We start from the raw sequence: 23,477 nt of genomic DNA on the forward strand, positions 1-23,477 counted from the left end.
GCTGGTGCTTACAGCCCGTGCGGGGCTGTCCAGAGCAGGCACAGGCAACTCCAGGCGGGCTGCAAGCAGCTGCAGTGCAGGGCACTGGGTGGGGGTGGGGCCACTTCCCCTGCACCCCATGCTCCTTTCCTGCCCGGGGTCCCTCCCTGCCCTTCTCCCCCTACCCTTATCTGAGGTTCTGGCGTGGGGCAGCCACATGCTCCCAGGCCAGAAGCCCCAGTTGGGGCTTCTGGCTGGGGGGGGGGGGGGCTGGGGGGGCCCTGCTGTTGAGGGAGCCTGCTGGGCTTCCCCTGGGTCCTACTGCCCTTGGTTCCTGTTGTTTTCAACAGGAACCATGGGCAGATAAATATTAATTTTCTATATTTTTTAGGGGCCCCGCGGGCCGAATCTGGCCCGCAGGCCACATTTTGCCCACCCCTGTCTTACTACATAGCATTTCCAATACTGCATCCACAAGCAGCAGACAACTATACTTTTGGGGCAGAGAGCCTGTGGTCTGGAAAAGTACAGAAGAAAATGAAAGCAGAACAACAGTCATTTTAGGAAGACTCCACCCTCTTTGGTTTGGAGGATGAAGAGGAGTTACAAATGCAGAATTATAGCTGATTACTATGAATTCTTTGACAAGAGAAATTCAGAAGTCTTAGATCATGACTATATTACATTTCTGCCACACAGTCAGGGTAAATTGTTCTTCATAAATTACATCTGCGATGTAATTTAGCACTTTCCATAGCCTGTTTAAAAGTGAATATAGTAACCCTAAAAATCAATGGAATTCAGAAAGGTAAATTAGCTTTCCAATATTCAGTATTAAACTCTAAAAGTTCCGCATTTCCTTTTTCAATTAAAGGGCACTGATAGTTGGAATTTGCCTTGTTTTTATATTTATACTTGAAGCTGTAGTCTGTAAATAATTCATCCTGTAGTATGAATATTTTAAATCATTTCCTGAAAGTGAAAGAAAAGCATAAAGACTGGGTTAAACAAGGTTTAGTTAAAGTGCCTCCGCCACCAGTCTGAAGCATGGGGATGCTGATACACAAGACGTGGAGGCTGGTTGGAGCATGCTAATTAGCATGCTCCAGTTAATTAGAGTGCTGTAATTATAGTGCGTTGCAGCGCGTCAGAGCAGTTTCCCTGCACATGTACAGACACCCTTGGATAGCAAACCAGATGGGAAGATATGAACTGCCTCCAGACCTATTCTTGCTCCCAGAATATTTAATCTACACAGGTTTGTGCAGCCATACTTCGTGCTATGCAAGTGAACAGCAAGATCCTTTGGCTTTATTTAATATTAGCCATTTTGTTGTTCTGAGCAGGTCTTCAAGTCGTCTGGTTCAAAAGATTATATACAGGTTTCCCTCGTTTTGTGTGGGCTCTGTATGTGCAAATCCGCTCTTATGCAATGACACTTTTTATACCAAAAATTCGTTATATTCAAGGTAAATTCACTCCTATGCGATCAGTGTGGTAGAAGCCCACAGTCAGCTGCTTTGTGCAGTGTACTGTGGGAGTGACGTGCACCAAAATATAGTCTCCAGTGTGGATCTGTACTTCTTGCTCATGGTCTGTGATATGTTTCTGTGGTTGCCATCCCCATTATGATAGTGCCCTGTGCTTGTGTGTACTGTCTGCTGTTGGCGATTACCAAAATTGTCTTGTAAAAGTGGTAGAAATGGGTCTGAGGGTCAGTACTATTGAGGTCCTGGCACATATTTCGATTTGTTACATTTTAAAGTGGGTTCCCTTTATGTGAATCTGAGTTAAGCGCTGTTTTCCAGGAACACACGTACACCATAAAGCAAGGGAAACCTGAATATACTTTAATATATACAGAGGATGGAACTGCAGAATTAATTTACTTATCCAAAAGTAATTACTCAAGGAAATCCATTTTTCTTCCTTCCTTAAGTACTTTGATTGTAAGCTAGGAGGATTCAAAAATCCTCAATATCACTAAGAATGTCTTTACTCAGTAATGCCAAATACCCATATAAAAACATGAGCTTTGTAGCTTTGGTTCATTTGACTTACAACTAACTTAAAATATTTGGTAAGGTTTAGGGAAATCTAGCCTAATTTGTTAATACTATTTAACAAAAATAACAAAAACTCCAAAGACTAGCATGTTTCAGGATTTTTGCTACATGATGCGTGATTCGTTGTCATTACAGCTCTCAAAATTATCAAGCACACTACATACCTATCTTCGTTTCGAAATACTACCCAAACAGCAGCTGCCGCTATGCAGAATCCAGCAAGAAAAATAAGTCGCACTTCAATACTTTTGTTGCAACATGAAATCCTAAAAAGTAAAGTGGTTAAAAGTTATGTTGTATGAAATAAACTCACATTACAAAACGAAAAAAAATCCAGTACAAATACAATATACAACTGACATCAGGTGCACAGGCTGGCAAAGTGCTTTCTCCAAAGGCTCCCCTCAGTATGAAACTCATTCAGCCCTCATTCCACCAAACCTTAGATTTAAGTAATTTTACAGGCACAATACACAATCCTCGTTCTTCATAAATGTGAATAGGTGTCCTGAACTTGATCCATCAATCAGCAGTTCTTTGGTTATTTTGTGATTTAGCTTTCTAACAGATGTAGATCAGGTGTCTTGAGTTACAGTATAGAAACTTAAGAGAAACAAAAATCTGACTGACAGAATAATGCAAATGAAGAACTGTCAAACCTTGAAGTTTACATGGAAAAATATTTTAACACATTAAAAAGAGTAAAATTATGATTAATGATCTAGTCTTCCTCAAAAGCAATTCCCTATTCATTATAATGCCAAAAGCATATCAGAAAAAAGATGAACATGTTTATAACCATATTATAAAGGGTTTGAAAAATTACATTTTGCACATTGCAATTTAACATGACCAATATCTAGAAAACACAAGCGTCTGCCTGATTCCACCTGTCTGTGTTAGTAGTCCCAATGAAATTAGAGTGAGCTACTAAGGAGAGTGAGGTTGTGCAGGATCCTGTTAAACCAAAACAAAACTTTGTTTTGACTATTTTGTTATGAATTAAGTTATTCTAAAGCTCAGAATACTTTAAAAAAAGTAATTGTTTTATATTTCACTAAGCATGTTTTTATATTGTAATTGGTACTTAAGTTTTTCATAAGATCAGTATCTATCTAGCCAGAGGATATTTTATTATTCTTAAAATGAAAGTTACTGAACTACTGCATTTAACATTTTTTTGCATTCTCAGTATTAAAGGTGCCTTAGAGGGATTTTTTAAATCTAAACTATTTACTATATTGAAGTTGATAAGACTGACAAGTTCTCAAACTAAGCACACTTTCACTTAACTCCTTATTTGCTAGAACAGGGATATGCAAAAAACAAATTAAGCTATACAATACCTGCATTGTCCAAATGATATCTTTTGGAGTAGCGCAGCCAGACAGTTGTACAGGCTCATTGCAGATGCCAAGAAGAACACAGATATTATAACATACACTAGATGAAAAATGGAAAAAATAAAAATAAGTGATAAAAAGTAGCAGAAGGATACTCTAGCAGCTGAGAATCATGGGCAAGGAAATACATGTGACAAGCTGTGAACAGGAGCATCATTGATCAAGTTGTTTTAAAGTGTTTTCTATTTAGAGCCTTGCAATAAAAACCACCAGACTTTCATCTGAAATGTCTGTAAGAGTTTAAATTTTCAAGTTTTTCATGGCAGGCTCCTCACTTTCAAAGCAAACTTATCCAAAAAGCTACTATCAACATACCCAATGTACCCAGGAACCAGGGGAGCAATCCTTTGAACTGCCAAAGCTTATATTTGTTAACCTCTGGACACCATCCCAAACACATTTCTTTATTGACATTTCAGCCCCTGTGATTATGTGGATGACTGGGCAGAGGACCTGCTGATGACTAATTGCTTCCCACAATACATTAGCTACTGTACAAAAACAGGCATAGGATCCTGCAACAGGATCTATTAGATGGGTCCTTCCACTCAGTGTTATGGAAAGAGACATCTACATGCATCTTATCATAGAACTGGGGCCACAGGTTGTAAGGAAAATACATGTTATTAAAAACACAACGATGAATATTTATAGAATCACAGAATCATAGAAAATTAGGGTTGGAAGGAACGTCAGACCGTCATCTAGTCCATAGTTTCTCAACCTTTGGTACACAAGACACAGGCAGGGGGTACACAGGTACCCCAACACTGTCTCTTGCCCTCTTTTCCTCTCTCTCTCTCTCTCACCCCTTCCTCCTCTCATAACTATGGCAAAAAAACTGGTGCAATTAAAAAAATTAAATTCCCCAATAATAATTTGTTATGTTGCACTTTGCATGGCACTGGGTTCAGCCCTCCTAGCTTTGGCCAACATCATCTCTAGCCCAGGTACATACTTGAGTTGTGTACCCTTGGTGTAAAAGGTGGCAACCCTACCTGCACCAGATCAGACATCTGTCCTATCACAGCCTTATATACACAGCCCTTCTTCCAACATATGGCACACATTAGTCTGTAAATATAAAATCCCCTGGAAAATTGAGTGTTGGGGTACTTATTCAAATTTTCAGAAGTTAGGGGGTACTTGCTACTTAAAAGGTTGAGAAACACTGATCTAGTCCAACCACCTGCTCAAAGCAGAACCATCCCCAATTATTTATCTACTACAGCAAAGCAGCACCTGAGCTCTTACAGAATTTGGTATACTTAAAGTACTCAGAAAACACAATTTACATATATTTACATAATTTCATAGAGAGCTCCAAGTATACTGTAGACACAAATCTAACTATTTTAAGAAAAAGGACAAAATATCTATGTATACCTCAAAGTATCTTTCTCTTTTTGCAGTATCAAGAAAAGGAAAGTTCAAGTGCTAAACCCTCTTCCCACTATTTAGATCTCTCTCTAATGACCTTAACATGCAAAGATTTACTCTTAACTCATCTGAGTCAAGTTGCTTAAGTGTTTGTAGATAGGCAGTAAGGTTGTCATAGAAACCAACAAAAGCAAGAAAATTTAAAGCTAAAAGTTAAATGCACCCTCTGTACATACGGCAATTAGCTCAAGGGCGTGCAGAAAATAAATGGGTAAGAGAATATCAGCTTTTTAGATTTGAATTGCCCTGCTTTTAGCCATTTATGCCATTACCTCAACTTATTTACAGAATGGACTCCAGCCACTTAAGAAGGTCAAATGGATAGTGGTGCATCGATAAAGATTTTTTTGGCTGATACGGATGGCCGATTATTAACTAGCCATACCAGCTGATACCGATCCAATAGCCAATATGCAGCCCGGCAGTGCAGAGAGCAGCGTCCGCCCGATAAGGTCTGTGGTGGGTAAGGGGCATGGAGGGGTCAAATCGAGGTCCCCATGGTGAGGGAGGGGGTGGGGCAGGGGAAGGGGCAGGTGCTGGCACTGCCCAGTCGGAGCAGGGAAGGGCACTAAACAGAGCCGCTGGCAGCTCCTGCCACTGTGTGCACCCCTGGGGGAGGCATGGAGGACATGTGCCCTCCAGATTTGTGTGCAGGGCAAGGGCAGGCTGCCCACTGCAGGTTTGGGGCCAGGGGCTGTGTCAGCCTCCTCGTGGAGGCAGGGGCTGGGCCAGGGCTGTGCTTGGGGCAGGCAGCAGTTGCACTGGGATAGGTGGCTATGGGGAAGCTACAGTGAATTTGGGGGGGGCTGTAGCCCACTCCATAGCCCATCTCCCAGCACTGCCACCACCACCCCACCCCGAGCCCAGCCGCCCCATTGGGAAGAGGCCAGTGCAGCCCCTGACACTGAGCCTACAGGGGGCAGTCCGCCCTCACCCCGCACACAAATCCAGGGGGGCACATACCCCTCATGCCTTCCCCAGGGGTGCGCACAGCAGTGGGAGCTGCCTCCCCTCCCACCGCCCATGGCTCCGTCCCACACCCCGCCCCACCTGGGTAGCACCTGTCCCTGCCTCAGCGCCAATCCCTCCCTCAACATGGGGGCCTCGATCTGTCGTCCCCCCCCCGTGCCCCTTCCCTCCCACAGGCTTACCGAGTGGACACTGCTCTTCAAGCTGCCATGCTGCATTCCTGGCTTAATGCATGCTGCGACTGTGCACATGCACACGGCATTTATTGGTGACCTTATCAGCTACACCAGCCAAAAAAAGCTGATTGCCAATAATGTCAATTTTCTTTTTATCAGTGCTGATTCAGTATGGACTGATATATTGGTGTACCTCTACAAATAGATAGTAATCTTGAAAGCTTTAAATACAGATACCTGGAAGGAATTTACAAAACAATACAGAGGTCAAAAGAGAAAGGGATTATCTACACAGGAAAGTTAGTGGGGTGTGGGAGGGATGATTTTCCAGTATCAAGTCTCCAAATTTCCAAGCCCCATGGACCAGATGTTATGGGCCCATATGCATTGGATCTGGCCACTGTGTCCGGGGCCTGATCACTGCACAACATGGCACCTGGGACTGGGGCCCAATGTGGTGTGTACCAGATTGGGCTCACAGACCAACCCAGCACCACTCATCCAGTCTACAGGGCCAAAAGGTTGAGAACCACTGTTTCACATGGATGGCAAAAAGTTCATACAGAATGACTATGGCCTGGTCAAGTTTCAGCGTTATGTGCTTTGGAACAGAAAATTAGAGCTCCTTTACCAAATAGCTAAACAGCCAACAAGTGGCCTGAAGAAGGGACTGCATCTAACAGCCTGTTTGAATTTATTTCAATTATGCAGCTAGTCCAATAAAGATACCACTCTCCTCCCCTCCCCACCCCCCCAAAAAAAAAGAAAAAAGCCTTGCCTCTCGCATAAACAAAATAAAAGATTGTTTATGGGCAATATTTTTTTTTTACTCCACGTTTTCAAAGTCTAGTTTTCCACAAAAATTCAGCTAGAGGTAGACACCCTACATAGAAACTTCAACCAAATAGTTAAGTGTGGCAAAGAAATAAAGCAACAAAAAAGTGTTTTTGATGGGACATTTTTGGTAACCTTTGATATAAGCATTGCTACCTATAAGCAGAAGAAGCTGCCAAAAGCTTTTTATGCTATGCAGAAGAGGTGAGAGAAGGGGAAAACAAGCTACAAAAGAGAATTACTCGCTTAACCAACAATTTCTGGAATAAAAATAAGACAATCAACATCAAACCTTTTTAACATCATGGCATTTTATAGAAGTGTTTGCTGGTTGTAGGTTTCTTGTTTTTCTTATATCTTTCACTGACCTTATATTATCATGAAGATAATTATGTCATTAGTGTTTACTCTGTCCATTATGTCTACTTGTGGTAAGACAAAATAACTTAAGTAGCCCAAAGGCAATTTAGAAACTAATGCTTAGAGCATGGTTGGAGTGTCATAGCCATGATGGTCCAGAAAAATATACAAGGCAAGAAGATTTTTTGGTGATATCTTTTTATTGGACAAACTGTACAGCTGCTTAGAGCAGGTGTTTTGTGGCATGAAGCCCAGGACATGGGGAACTGTTGGGATGTAACCTGGCCTTCTCTGCCCTGCACCATACCACGTATCATCCCTGTAGCAGCCCCCCATTGCTCTCTCTTGCCCCCTTACAGCAGGTGCTTCTTATCTTCACTTATGAATTTGCCCCTCTATGCTGGTGGGGACGTGGGAGGAGAATACCAGTGGCACAAGCAGCAAGTCACAAGCAGCATCCCACTGCTCCCAAAAGGTTGCCAACCCCTGACTTGGAGTTTGAGCTAAGATTCAACCACAGAATGAAGAGGGGCATCATATGCTTGACTGCTCATTTTTACTATGAAGTCATATACCTTATTTAACTAACCACTGCCTTGGCAACCTTAGAGAGAAAAAAAATGTGAAGGAGGTTTCCAAAAGAGGCCTCATTTCCCCCACTTTAAAGTAAATCCCCTACACATTTTTATTCCCCCCAATAAATGAGGGAGGGTGACTTAAATAAGAAAATGAGTTCAACTTTGGGTGAAAAACTAAAATTAAACTATCTTCCTGTTTAAAAAACAAACAAAGCTGTCAACAGCATGAAAGAGGAAAATAAATCAATTGCAACAGTTCCTTATCACTTCTTACCTAGCCATTTGTAGAAGAAATAAAGTAAGACTAGCATGACACAACAGATGACCACAAACAGGATAACTGTAAGTGGGGTAAAAGTGACATTTTCTTCCTTCTTTCTTCTTGTTTCTCTGTCCTCAGGGCTTGCCACAGCTTTCAAATCCTCACTGTCAAAACAGACATTTATTTCAGTTATAGATTGTAACTGCAGACTTTTACAAAATGAGATTTTACCACTACCTCCATTTTTACACTGTATTAAGGTGCATGAGACACAAAGGGTACCTGTACACATGTAGGGAGGCTGTTCCAATGCACTATTAAATCGAGTCTGCTGGAGCATGCTAGTTAGTGCGTGCCAGCCAGCCACCGCATCTCGTGCATCACCATCCCTGAGCCTCAAAATGGTGGTAGGGGCACTTTAACTAAAGCTCATTCAATGAGCTTTAATTAAAGCATCCCCACTGCTGTTTTGAAGTGCAGAGATGCTGATACATGAGATGCTGCAGGTGCTTTAAATCCAACTACTCTTGGAGCCACTCTAATTAAATCACCCCCCTCAGTCCCAGAGCATGTGTAAAAATGCCCTAGAATTCCAATTCATCAAGGTAATTAAGCACGTGACAAACTTTAAGCACTGAGTGGTCACTCTGACTTAAAAGCTAGACATTGTCTTAACTACTTTGCTGAAATGCTAGTATTAGTCTGAAAAATAATCAAGACATCTGCAAATGCAGGTCAAGCAGGACCGTGGAATTTGCTAGCTATTCTTCTGCTATACTTCCTAAAATTCTCTCAGAGGACTATTGTCCTATGGGAAGAGGCTGCTGCTTTACCTTGGATCATAAGGAAATACTTTTTGTGTATTAGAGGAAAAGGAAGAGTCAAAGGGTTAAAATGAGGTTCCAATTAATAAAAGTAAAAAATCATCTCTAAGAGAAGTCTTCAAACAGAAATACTCATTATTTCCCTTTTAGAAACCTGCTTATGCCAGCAGGAAAACAATTATTATTGACAGACATTTATATTATACCCCAAGAATGGTAAATGATTTAGAACTTCAGCTAGACATGTGTCATTTCATTAAATGTCTGCAAAAACACTAATGTCAGCCAAATCCTGTCAGTTAATTGTGAATTCTTCTGCATCTATGGTCCATAATTAAAGGGGAAGGGAAACAGAGAAATAAAGTAGATTCTCATTAAAGGTAACATGTCTTCAAGGTTATAATACATACATGCTCTGTATTTATGCCTTATCATAAGAAATAAATGCACTGAAAATGTTAAACCTGTTTTATAAAAAACCGAAAGGTCTTTAAACATTCAGGCCAACTGTGCTTCTTACCACTCTGAATATTTGTAAAGCTTGCTTGCCAACTATTCTACCTCCCATGATATCCCGAGGTCCGCACAGCTACAATGCTGACATTTTGAAAAGGCAACAGCTTTCTTAAATCAATGCAAGCAAGAAAGTTTGCAAATCCTAGCTACTATGAATATCTGATTTAGATTAGTGGTTTACAAACCTAAGGAAATGTACAACATTTTCAAGATGTGCAAAAATTAATACATTTCTCAAAGATACTGAGTTTCCAAACAAGTTGCCATCACATCCTGTGATATTTTTGACACCTGGCCCTGGCATGTTCCCAAAAATGGCAACTCCTCCCATGAAACAGGTGCATAGCAGGAGGCATAATTTTGGGATCAGGGATCACAATTTATCTCTTGCTACTTGCCAGTGCAAGGGGAGCCCAGGATCACAGTCACAATCTTGGGCAGCCAACCATCAGCTCTGACCAGGGACTGCGCTACAGGTTTGAACCAGCCACAGTCCAAAGGCAGCGCCAACAATCAGTTGACCTGCAACCTCCAGCTCCAACCTTTTACAGGTACAATTTAAGGTGCCATATACAGAACATTTTTATGGCTGGTTTGCCATTTTATTAGGGGTGCAGTGATAAAGATTTTTTGGGCTGATACCAATGACTGATTATTAACAAGCTAGAGCCATATCAGCCAATACTGATCCAACTCTTGATATGCAGCCTAGCAGGATGGAGAGCAGGATCTGAACGGTAAGTCTGTTGCAGGGGGGAAGGGAAGAGGCGGGGGGACAGAAGGGACTGAGGGGGGTGCAGATCAAGGCCCCCGTGGAGTGGGGCTGGGGCAGGTGCTGCCCAGCTAGGGCAACAGGGGATGCAGGACAGAGCCATGTGGCTTGACCAGGGGGCATGGGGAGCGGGGGCAGATCACACTTCTATGTGCACCCCTGGAGGAGCCATGGGGCAGGCAGTGGCAGCACTGGGCTGGCAGGGCTATGGGGTGGGCTACAGCCACCCCAAAATTCACCATAGCCCCCCATAGCATCCCCTCCCAGCGCTGCTGCCGCCCACCCCAAGTGCAGCCCCAGCCCAGCCTGCCTGCCAAGAAGAGCACAGCGCCACCCCTGGCCCCACTGGCAGCTCACCCATGTCGTGTGCACAGATCCAGGGTCACAAGCCCCCAATGGCTCTCCTGAGGTGCGTGTAGTGGCTGGATTCGCCCTCCCCTCCCCACACCCCGTGGATGAGCCTCTCATGGCTCCCTCCTACACCCCCCTGCCCAGCCCCAGCCCCACTCCCTCCCCCACCACAGGAGCCTCAATCTGCCCCTGCCAAGCCCCTTCCCTCCCAATAGACTTACCAGCTGGATGCTACTCTGCAAGCTGTTGGGCTGGCCGCATGCATACTGCAGCTGCGCGCATGCATGCTGCATTTATTGGTGACAGTACTGGCTGCACCAGCCAAAAACGCCAATTGCCAATAACATCAATTTTCCTTTTATCAGTGCCAATATGATATGGACCGATGTATCGGTGCACCTCTACATTTTATGGCGTCTTAAATTGAGTGCTCTAGGTATCCTTGACCAATACTAAAAATTAAAAAGGGACCAGATAGAGGGAAACCCCTGGTACTATTGATCTAGGTAAGTATGGCACAAAGGAAGACAAGCCATATGATAAGGTGTACACCATAAACCTCTACTCTAAGATTTTGGGAGTGAAAATAAATAAATAAACAAACAATAAAAGGCTGGCACTGGCCGTCTCTCTTTCTCCAGAAGTCAATAGGAACTCAAGGCTTAGTCTGTCATTTCCACATAGGCACCACTTCCTACAGATTCCTTGTCCACAGTGTGTTACACTTCTTCACTAGCTAGGCAATTATTTATTTATTTATTTATGTATGTATTTATTTAATTATGAAAAGGAAGTCACAGGCACCAACATCTGCTACATGCACATAGCCTTCTGCAAAATAAACTCTCTCAGTTTCCATCATTGCCCCAAAACATTAAGGAAAAGTAGAAGGGCATGGCTTTCAGGTTGATCCAAGCAAAGGGAAAGTCAGAGGACAATTTTTCATGGTAATTTCCCCCCCTGCTCCTACCAATCCTTGTGTTTCAGCAAATCTACAGCATAGTGAATTGGTTCTCAACTTTTTTAGACACAAAGCACGCCTCCATAACTTCTGTGAATTGAACTACATCCCATTTGGAAAGCTAATTTATTAAAGCACTTACTTGCCTGAAGAGCGGCCAAGAAGGAGAAGCAGCAGTTAAAAGGAAAGAGCATGCTCATCTCCTCAACCTTATCTCCTTCCTCTCTCCCAGGGGCACCCTTCAAAGGCTGTCGAAGCACACTGGTTGAACTGGCACAGTGTAAAGGAACTCAAGCTATATTTAAACAAGCTAGTGCAAGCACTGGGGGCAGTCTAGCCACTGTGCCACAGAATTCATTACAAAACAACTGAGCTTCCTTCCAGAAGTCCTGGATTACCTTATCAAGGGACTTTTTACATGGTATCTTTTTATTGGGTTTCACTTTTGATGTGTAAGTTTAGAATTTTTTTTTTTTGATTTGGGATATCTGTCCCTTCCAGTTTCTAACCAGATTTTTTATTACTGGATTCATCAGCTTTTTTTTTAAGCTAGAAATGCTTTTAGCAGCTTGTTGGAGACACTAGCATGATGTGTTACATGAATTAGAGTCTTAAAAGGTAGATGGGAGATGAAAAGCTATGACTGATATCTGAAAGTAGATATTTATATGTCCTGAAGTGATTTTATCTTCAGAGAGTTTTTATGGTATCCACTGCCATGCATAAGAGCACCAGCATAATATTCAGTATTTACCTACTTAATGCCACTGTGTGGTAAATAATGTCACAATCCACATTTTACAGAGTGGGAATTAAGGCAGAGACTAAGAATGAAATCCAAAGGTACTTGTGCCTAACTCTTAATTTATTTAATTGGGAATCAGGTACCCAAATACCTTAGCGACTTACTCAAGCCAATTAAACTTAGAGCCAAAGTCACACAGGAAGCATGTGGTAGAGTGTACAATTGAATCTAGGTCTCTGAAGTTCTACAGGGGTGCCCTAATCAGTAGGTCATCCTTCCTCTCATAGATATAACCACAAACATGTTAGATCCATAATTTACACTGCTTAATAAATCATAAGGTTTAATTAAACTTACTGTTCTGATACTCCACTCCAATAGCCTCCAAGCGCCACAGTGAGAACAGCAATTAGAAATATGACAAACATACTGTAATCAAATTCTGGCAAAGGTGGTGAATAGAGCGTCACATTAATCCTATTTCCAAGAGTCTGAAATATAACAACCAGTTACACATAAGAACAGCATTGACAAAGAGGTAGGGATTCATACCGCTTATCCAATTTTTACCATATATGTTACACCATTGATCTATAAATTAGTTCAGAGTGTACTGAACATGTATGTTGCCTGCCTACTACCTAAGATTACTATATACTTATTAGGAGTTGACACAGTGGAACCCTAGCCTGTCCACAGAAGTATGGTACATTTTTCTATGACACCAACACCTTGAGTGGTGCACTCAGTCCACATGCCTGTTAGCCCTCAAATGACTGAACTATACAAAGACACATTTTGGGAAAGATCTTCAGCTGGTGAAAACTGTCTTAATTCCAATGATTTCAATGGAAATACAACAATTTACATCAGCTAAAGATCTGCTGCCTTAGTTCCCTGATCCAAGGTATTCCTGGAACAAACAGGGAAGCTATTTCAGACAAGGTGTGCAAGTTTGGAGTCCAACAGTAGTTTAGCAGTGGTTATTCACATCAGCAAGTTGCATGATTTGAGGGGGGGATTTTAAAAAAAGAGAGAGACATTTAAGTGTAAAAACAGCATAGAAGATCATTCAAAGACAAAAGTGAGAAATGGGGTAGGAAGAAAACACAAGAGGAACACAGATGTCAGCAGAGAGAGTTGTTTTCATATTCAAGGTCACAGTACAAGAAGCTTGACCTTGATGTAGAAGGAAAGGGAAAGCCCATTTAGGAATCTAAAGAGGAAAGGATAGTAGTTGGAAAGCAACTGGAAATTAAATGAACACACAAAAGAGCACCAACAGTCAGATAAACTATAACCTAGGGCACAGAAAAGGAGTTCTGCAGGGGGGATAGAAAGACATATCAGAGATGATACAGAGGAAAAACTAACCGATTTTTTAACAGCCTACACGTGGGAGAAGAACATGACAAGTACGTTTGGCTGTAAGAAGACATTCTTTCAGCATATCTAGCAAAGAGAGAATTTAGTGGTGAAAGTAATACACCAACAATATACCTATTATTTTTTATTCAAGAAATCACATTGATTTCAGCAAAGCACAACATGACTAGCAATGCAAAGTTTCATAAGTAACATTTAATGCAGTTAAAACAAAGCCACACATGAGTTCTGTTAAGTTACTGAGATATGAACAACAGTTTGTTATCAAATACATAAAACAAATTTAGTTATTAGAACTACCTTCTAAATTCCATTGTTTTGTCTTTATACAGAATCTTGTGCCAGATGAGAGTTACCGGATACTATTTAAAGTGTCAATTGTTGAATTTGAACAGTCTAGGGTGTTTTTTCACTTGTCTGTTTTATCTGACAGATCATAGTAGGTAATAGGAAAGCAAGTACTATCTGCTAAGTACTATAAGCACTATCCTTGATAACCTCAAAATCCATCATTTTCTTGCATGCTTCTTGCATAATTATGATCATGATAAGGTCCACCAGGAGACTATTACCTGGTGGTAATAGAGCACATAGAAAACACCTGACATTCACCAGAGTAAAGTATCCACAAATGGCATCATTACATATCTAACTAGCATGGCAAAAGACAACAGGAGTAAGTCTTTTAATGGATCAGTAAAGAAGGAATGGCACTGACAGTCTGGAAGATGTCTTCCTCACTCCTAACCGGAACCAAATTGCCTCCACTGTGCAACTAGAGTGAATACTGAGCTACTACTGGGAAAGTTTTTCTAAGATTTTCCCAGAAATGGTAGTGTATCTGGGTAGAAACTAACTGCCACTGGTTACTCCTTCATGTTCAGTATTTTCCAACAGAAGATGGCTAACATATGGCAGAAAGTTATATTGAACTATACCATGACCAAGAGAGGATCCTTCCCTCTCAATAAGCTATAGTTAATATCATTCCTGATTTGTGCTTACAAGCTTCTGACGCAGGTTACTCTACAGAAAATCATGCCTATAAGCAGAGCAGACCAAGTGTTGACAAGACAGGGATCAGATGGAATAGGAGCACTTGTAACTAAGTTATTGTTTTTGCCACTTACTGAAAGCATAGGAGAAATCAGGTACAACCCCTTACACCCACTACATATGCAACCACCACATAGCCCCTCATGCTTTTGTCAAGTAACCCAGCATGCTGCACAAAACGTTATCTTGATAGATTGTTATGGTCACAGAAGCAATGCTTCACAAGCAACTGCAGGCAATAGGATGGGAATCTAAAAGAATACATTGCCCCCAGAACCTGACTGATATTTTGTATTTTAAAGATTTTTCTCCCATCTTTTTTTTACTACTTACATATTGACTAAAGAGTCCCTCATGGACTAACCTGAAAGAGGTTGTAGAAGACTCCTGTTTCACACCTCAAGTCCCCACTTCACTTTTGAGGAATTCAAGATATTGTCTAACCATTACTATCTGAACACTGGAGCCAGTAACTATAATCATGCATGTCTAACTGGACAGTCAGTGCCTGGGAAGTATATAAATAAATAAACAAAGGGTTACAGTAGCCTAATAAGTTATTTACCTGCATATCCATTATGTCAATATATCTGACAAGAGCAACTGGAATGGTAACATCTTTGAAGTCTGTCTTGTTACCTGAAAGAGGAGACTAAAAGAGAAAGCAAGTATAAGAGAAATTCATAGCATATCTGCATAATACTACTCTTTATGTAGACTATTCTTTGAATGCCAGGATGTATATTCATAAACAAAAATCAAAAGATACTATAACCATCTCACAGTTTGAGGAAAACTAAACTAGACCGGGGGGGGCTCAACAGATCCAACCCAGAGACTGCTCCCCTGCTACCAAATTTCCGAACCCAAAGGGAGCCCCTATTCCAGTGTGCAGGAGGCAGCACTAGGGCCCAATCCCAGCAAGTGGGGAAAGGAGGGGGTGGTGTCAGGCTCCAGGGCTTGATCCTGCTGCACAGGGCTCCATCCAGACTGTGGACTGGCTCCAAACCACTCAACTGGCCCACAGGGTCAAAAGGTTGACCACTACTAGACAAGACAATCAGAAGCTGACACTATCAGAATATCTCCAAATCTATAGTTGTCTTGCATTTATGATGTTATAAATAAGCAATCAATAGGACATGGTTCCAAATAACCACCCTTTATAATTTCAAGTTAAAGTTATTTTCATCAGTGATGATCTACCATATTTACTCAATTAGAAGACAAGGTTCCCCCCTTTTAACATAGGGGAAAAAGAACCTCACCTTACAGCTGAGCATGAGGTAGTGGAAGGGGGATGGGAGGGTGGGCAGCTGCTGCAGCACTGGCTCCAACTGAGGGTTGGGGCTGGAGCCAAGCCACAGCTACCGCTTGCCCCACCAGCTGTGGGGTCAGGCAGGAACAGCAGTGCCAGCTCTGTACCACTGCTCCAGGCCCTGGCAATCCTCTGTACCCTGGGCTGCAGCAATACTCTGTGCCCTGAGCTGCTAGCACAGAGCAAAGATAAGGGGGAAGAGGGAAGGGGAGGTGGGGCAAGGGAGAAGGGACTTGAAGCTGCATGTGGCAGAAGTGGCATGGAGAGGGGAACAAGGGAAGGGAGGAATTGGGGCAGCAGGCTGCCTCACTGCTGCCCCTACCACCTGAGCCCCACAGCCTGCCCCTATTACGGTCTTCCCACACCTACCTTAACACATGCCCCCCCTACTGCCTTCCACACTGTCTGTTCCCCAACTGCCTGCCCCACTACTACCCCATCATCACCTCTCCCCGCACCTGCAGTAGTAGGAGAGGAGATTAATTTAAGATGATTCTCCAATAATTAGATCCCATACATGGAAAATTATAATACATGTATAAACTTTCCATGTACTGGCATCCCGCATCTTATGTGGGGGTTATGTTCTAAAGGCAGCGTGTAAAGGCGAAAATCGCATCTAGTGAAATCGCATATTACTGTGCCAGCGGTGACTGCCTTGACCTCCAAAACCTCCTGCTGCCGCCGCGAAGCCACACTTAGAACTGTGCGGCCGGCAGCAGCGGCGCAGTGCAGGGTGGTGGTGAGGATGGCTGCATGCCACCCGGCCACCACCATGCCTGGTGGCCGGCCACACAGCTCCAGGCACGGCTCCATGGCGGTGGCGGGAGGTCTTGGAGGCAGAGGCAGTCACCACTGGCAGTGTGGTGGTGGCCGGGCCTCCAGGTAAGCGGCAGCGCCGTGTGCAGACTCAAGCCCCACCCCTCCTCCCCACCCGCATATAATTGAATTCGTGCAAGTTAAATGCGCGTAAGATGCAGGATGCCTGTATAGAATATAATTACTGGGGGGTCATCTTACATTCAAGGTCATCTTGTATTTGATTAAATATAGTATTACAACTATACTTTGCATTACTTCTGCAGTTTTCTAACTACAAGCATTTTATATATGATATACCGTCAAGACACTAAGAACAAAAATAATGGGGTTTATCCATGTGGCGTAAGAATAAGACATCATTTGAAGAACTGCCATCTTATTTATGTCTGCTTTCTTCCTTCTGTTTTTCCTATATTGGTCTATTTTTTTAGACTTTATGCAACATATTCATACTTAATAAATGTATTAAAATCAATCAAGATTATAAAACTAAACCAAAATAAACAAAAACAAGCTTTTTCATATAGAAGTATGTCAAAATACAATGCAAATATGATGGTCACTTTAACACCAAGCACCCCACATAATTGTGGAACTTACTAGAGCAGTTTTACTTGCGATCAGCAGTGTTTTAGCACCAAGTTTTTGAGCAATTCTTGCTTTCTCCAAATATGTGCAGTTTCCCCTCATTACTACAACTGCTTTGTCTTTTATGAAGCCAGAAGGAACATCAGAATAACTGCAGAGCACAGTTGAAGTCAAGTTCTCCAAGCTATTGGAAGTCTACAAAAAATAAGTATGCAAGCAGTAATTACAATCAAAACATGAATTTGCAATTGTTCTTCTCTTTTATTTATCACATTTTACTAAAACAAAACCATGTATTTACACAGCATAAACAGACCTAATACAGTGCAAGACAGATCACAGAAAAGTACAACTGGAAGGGACCTCACAAGGTCATCTAGTCCAGCCCTCTGCTCAAGGCAGGATCATCCCTGACTAAACCATCCCAGCCAAGTATCTGTCCAACCTGCTCTTGAAAATTTCCAAGAATGGAAATTCTACAATTTCTCAGGTAGCCGGTTCTAATGTTTGACCACCCTCATAGTCAGAAAGTTCCTCCTGATCACCAACCTAAATTTTCTCTGTTGCAGCTGGAGGCCATTGCTCCTAGTCCTGTCCCTTGTGGCCATGGAGAAAAACCCATCTCCATTTTCTCTGTAACTGTCCTTCAGGTATCTGAACACTGTTATCAAATTCCCCCCTCAGTCTTCTCTTCTCCAGACTCGATAACCTTAGTTTTTTCAGCCTTTCCTCAAGTCCTGCTTCCCAGGCCCTTACTCATTTTTGTCGCTTGGTACCACACTTTTTCTAACCTGTCCACATCCTTTTTGAAGTGTGGGGCCCCAAACTGAGCACAGTATTCCAGGTGAGGTCTCATCAAGTGCTGAATACAGAAAAAAAACCCCTACTCCCCTTGATTTGTAAGTGACACTCCTGTTAACACAACCCAGCATGCTGTTCATTAAACTATCTTAAAATGGACCAGTGAATTAGTAGATGGGGAAGAGCAAATTATCTCAAGGCCATATGCACGTGGCTTCTTTGTGATACCACAAGATTCTAAAAGACTATTTTAAAAAACAGAAAATAGACACTGTCAGTATATTTGAGATTTGTGAACCAACCCCAACCTTTTTACAACATCTCTCAAGACCAGACACTACCCTAAACCAGTCATCAGAAAAAAGCTGGTAGGGGAGTGGCTATCTATTGCCTTTGAGAACACCTCTGTAATATAACTAAGTTTCCCCAGACAAAACAGAACGACTCGGCTACACATCCAGACTCTGGTTGGGCTGCCACACTTGTGCCAAAACAGTATGCCTGCTTTATAACAAAGTTATATTTGTTTGAATAAAAATATTCCACACATTTATTTTTAGTTCAAAACATTTAGTAAGTCCCATTGAACAACATTTTGTTTTCTTTGGCTGCTCAAGTTTCCCTGCAGCCAACATAGTCACAGGCCACAGCAAATCCTCTGACAGAAACATTGCTGTTACACTTCGATTTTGCACTGAGCCCATCTTGTTTATGAATGAAGGAAAAAACCTGTATCCAAATGTACAGAAATGCTAATAATATCCAGGGTAGCTAAAAGGAAAGGAAAAAGTCCTCTAGAATATACATAGAGGGTTTTCTCACTTTTGCTGTTTGATATCCATTTAAACTACAGGTCATGTTCATTTCTGTTTCTTGTTCATGTAAATTTCTGTTTTATAAACACTAACCTAAAACTAAAATATTTCAAAGTTTTGAAATGTAAAGGTGTTTAAACCTAAGCATGAAAAATGGGTACCCTTCTCTTTATTTTCCTTGGATTTCCCGACTGCTATTTCAACTAGACTTTGACAGTTCTCTTTAAAAGCCATATTCATTTAGGTACAGTTGTTTGAATAGTATAACAGGGGTATCACTTGTGGAATTATTGAGGTTGGGCTTTTTCTTAAAGTACTTATTAATGCATTCACTAAATTAAGGTTATTAGGATTATTAGACTAACCACCTTTTCATTGTTATTCTGACAAAATAATTAAAAGGTATTATTTAAAACTGATTTTGTGCAGCACTGGTTTGACACAATACTGTGAGATCAGTTCTACTAAGTCCAAAACTGTTCTCAGTTTCACAAGTCTTAAGACAGTACAGTCATTTAACTACTTACTACATTATCGAGGCTATTTGCAAGAGATGTCCAAACAGGATTGTAAAGTATGCAGTAGTCCTTTTTTACTGGAGGTATTCCATTTCCAGAAGCATGCAGGATACCCTCCTGTGCACTTGCCTACAACATGAACAGAATTTCATTAGACTGCATTGGACTATCAGTGGCTTAAAAATCTAATTCTGGTACCCAAAATAAGAGGGGAAGCAGGTATCCATGAAGAGCAATGCTAGGACTAGACAACTCCAAGCAAGTGCTCTCCCATTTGACACTTGGCACCTACACCTTTGTATGGACTTTAGATCAGAAAAAGGCAATTAAAACAGTCCCTGGAATACTCAATGTTGCTAGCTTTTTGTTAGAAGGTCTACTAAAAGCCATAGGTTCCACCTTACAAAAATTCTCTCACATGCATAGACCTCACTGACTTGCGAGCAAAGGCTGTATGATTTAACCCCTCCAGGATTTTTCTCGGAGTTATAACAATACTACAAATTCAGTCTAAAAATGTATTTGGCTGGTTATTTGGGGGTTTAATGGTAAGGCAGGAAAAGAAGAGAGTTAATACATGTAATCTTATTTAAAATAAGTTCATTGCAAATTGCACAACTACTTGGCTGCATTTTATTTTGATCATAGTAGCTATATTTTACTGAATTGTATGGTCTGTAATTTGGACTATACCCTTTCTATGCATGTGCGCGCGCACACACACACACACACACACATATATATATATATATATATACATACACATTAAGACTTAAATCCAGTGAGGAAGTTCACATCTGAACATTAATTTCTGATAACACTGAAAATTATGAAATTAGGTCACTGACAATTCATTTTTCACATGTAGATATCAAAGCCAGCCCCTAACTCAGAGGGAGTAAGAACTGTCTTTGCCTGCACAGATCTATAAGATTACTCTTTTATTTAAATAGAAATATATTTATTCTTTTATGTACAAATGTGGAAAATAAATGTATAAATGTTAAATATATATTAATATATATTTAAAAATAGTTAACACCACCTTAGAAACAGGCATTTATTAACTACTATGGTCTTAAAAAGGCTATCCAAGGGAGTAAATAAATCTTTCATAAGATTATTGGATGGGCATATACATCTAAGCATAGAACAGTGAAAAGGCATTTATTATTGTATATATTTAGTTTGGATTTGTATACTACCTCATAAAAAGAAGGTTCACGGTGGCTTACAATAACACCCACAAGGTATGAAACAAAAACAAACCCCCTAAACAACACCTGAAAACTTAAAAACTATAAGCACATATATGGTTACAACCTTTGGCTGTTCAAAATTAGGCTTTACTTTCCATTACCACCAGTTTGATCTGAAGTTTAACTACGAAATAAATGCAAATACAAAAGGTAGCAATATACCTGCTTATCCATGTTTCAGATAAAGACCCATGAGAAAGGTACACTTACAAAAGCAAAAGGACTGAGCTTTTTCCAGCATTTTAACTATACTACCCTTCACTTGACTGAAGCAAATTAAAGGCAAATAACGTATGATTCATGATGAGCAGAGAAAGACTGATCTTTCTACTGAAGCCAAACATAAAAACTGATGACAAATGAAAGTTGTCATTTGGATATACTTTAGAGAACGAGAGTTAGCTGTCTTAGTCTGAAGTCAGGGAGAAGGCAGAGCAGCATGGGACCTTAATGAAAAAATTGTCCCAAAAGGCATACATTTTTCTTGGAGACAGGCTATACCAGATTCTATGAGCAGGATGGATAAAAATCAACAATTTAAAATAAAAAAATAAAAAAATGGATTTTTAAACATTTAAATTGGATTTTTTTAATTTAAGATTTATTAAGATACTTAAAAAAAAATAAACCTACATAAAGATAGTTTTAATTTAAGATATGTTAGAGCTCAAAAATATCATCATGGAATAGGGATTGTAACTTCTAATTACATACTATTTGAAACAATATATTATAAATAGATCACAAGAAGCCATGGACTATAGTAGGGGCCCAATTTTATGGGGTTCCCAGAGGCTCCTCTATAGACTAGTAAAGATTAAAGAAAACCACCCTGCCCAATGGGACTCAGTGCTCAGTCTAGAAGATCCCATTAAGCATCCTTAGTTTCAGTTCTCAAACTGTGGATCTGTGTCACCAGAGATAACACACTTGTTAACACCAGCATACAGAGATGAGAGATAAGAGACCCGATTACCTATCCATCAGCCCTATCGTGTCTCTGCAAGTTCGTGTACACAGTCAAACCCTTACCCATGGGTGACTAGTGAGGAGGGGCGGGTGTCATGCAGGGGCTGATCGCTGTGGCTGCTTCCTCCCACTCCCCGGCTGGTGTTTGCAGGAGGGGCACCGGTGCTCCCACCTGCCCCCCTGCCCATTACCTAAGCGGCAAGTGTGGCCAGTCAGGGGGTACACTGGCACACTCAGGGGGTGCACGTGCACCCCCTACACGTTGCCCCTATGCATTGCCACTGCTCTTACCACTCTCTAAAGGAAATTAAATGAAAAGAGGATTGTTGGGGGTGGAGTAGATCTGGGCAAGGAAGGGGAGTCTGGAGATAAGTGCAAGGAGACAGGAGCAGTAGAAAAAAAAAAAAAAAAGAAATATTTTGAGCAGATTATTTCAGAAATCTTGAGGGATAGGTTTCTGAGATCTAGTGAGGGAGCGATATGATAGAAGGGAAAATCTATCATGGCAGCAGCCTTGCCAGGCCATAAGAGACCCTACCCTGTCTGGGAATATTTTAATGAAGGTTATATCAAACAACAAGAATTCACTTTTTTTAGAAAGCAATGATTAAATAAAGGCTTCCTGACCAGTGATTCAAATCAATTTGATTTAAATCAAATCCACCCTGTCTATGAGACACCCATGTAGTGCAGGGGGACCCAGCTGTTAATGAAGCTACCTGGTCTATAAACTGGAAAAGTACAAGCAGGGATGCTGTTCTGAAAGACACAGTTTTATTTTGCATAAATCAGTCCTTTTCCTAAGCCAACGCTCACTTGATTCTTGAACACCCCCATGTTAGTTGGTAAAACAGTGAATTAGACAACAAGAAAAAACAAACCAAGAAATACGCAACAAAAAAATCAGCAGGGTAAGCGTAATGCAGGCCTACATGCAGAAGTCTCAAAAGAAAGGGAAGTGGAACATGTTACATAAAGAATTTGGATGATTCAGAACATGTTTGTACGTATTGCTTCCATCTTTTGAATCCTTTCATTTCTTTGTGCATCTTGCCCCATTAAATCCAAGATTTCACATGCTTTCCTACAAGCCCTTTTGCACCACTGGTCCCACCGCCGCTCGCTTCTTTCTAGTCCCTCTGTGCTTCCAAAACATGCGTCTTTACTGCTATTTTTCCCTCTACTACACTGGACATTTTCAACCAAGCTGTCTTCGTTTCCCACTTTCTCTCCACTAGGGGTGAAACTATATAATTGCTCCTGGTTAGCCTGGTTTCAAGGCAGGCTTGTTCCAGAAAGTGTGTCCACACATTATGCTAATCACTCAGAAACAGCTGCCCTGCCTTAAAATTCACACCCCGCTCTCACTGCGCATGAACTTTCACAAGCAGACTAGCCTTCAGCAACCTCTCTCACTTCCTCCAACGCTTGTGCTACCAGGGAGCTCCGAGAAAGAGCGAGCACAAGCGGGCTGGGCCCTCAGCCCGACCACTGCCAGGCGGGCAAAGCTTCTCTAACGGTCATCTATGTGCGAGCAGGGAAACCGTCCCAAAGAGAAAGGGGTTAGGAGAGAGGTGCCGGGGCCAGGGCTCTGCCTTTTGCAGAGGGGGACCGGGGGGAGCCCAGCCCGGAGGGGCCTTTGTGGGGATCCCCGCTGAGGGGGCCTGGCGAGCACCTGGGCCCTCCCCGCCCTCCTGCCTCCAGCCCGG

General features: G+C 41.6%; 1 protein-coding gene across 3 annotated transcripts in view; it reads right to left on the bottom strand.

The window, feature by feature from the left end:
* Positions 1-19,678, bottom strand: part of SPPL2A (signal peptide peptidase like 2A) — a 39,252-nt gene extending 19,574 nt beyond the window's left edge. For all 3 annotated transcript variants that reach the window (XM_025212079.1, XM_025212076.1, XM_025212077.1), the window contains exons 1-7: positions 19,550-19,678; positions 17,419-17,601; positions 15,244-15,330; positions 12,594-12,727; positions 8,080-8,231; positions 3,392-3,488; positions 2,210-2,311 (exon numbers count right to left, since the gene is read on the bottom strand). In XM_025212079.1, the coding sequence (XP_025067864.1) occupies positions 2,210-2,311; positions 3,392-3,488; positions 8,080-8,231; positions 12,594-12,727; positions 15,244-15,330; positions 17,419-17,508 (662 nt within the window). In that variant the 5' untranslated portion in view covers positions 17,509-17,601; positions 19,550-19,678. The remainder of the gene's footprint in view (positions 1-2,209; positions 2,312-3,391; positions 3,489-8,079; positions 8,232-12,593; positions 12,728-15,243; positions 15,331-17,418; positions 17,602-19,549) is intronic.
* Between the last annotated feature and the right edge of the window lie 3,799 nt (positions 19,679-23,477).

This window comes from Alligator sinensis, unplaced genomic scaffold (assembly GCF_000455745.1).
Source record: "Alligator sinensis unplaced genomic scaffold, ASM45574v1 scaffold476_1, whole genome shotgun sequence".
Lineage (NCBI taxonomy): Eukaryota > Metazoa > Chordata > Crocodylia > Alligatoridae > Alligator > Alligator sinensis.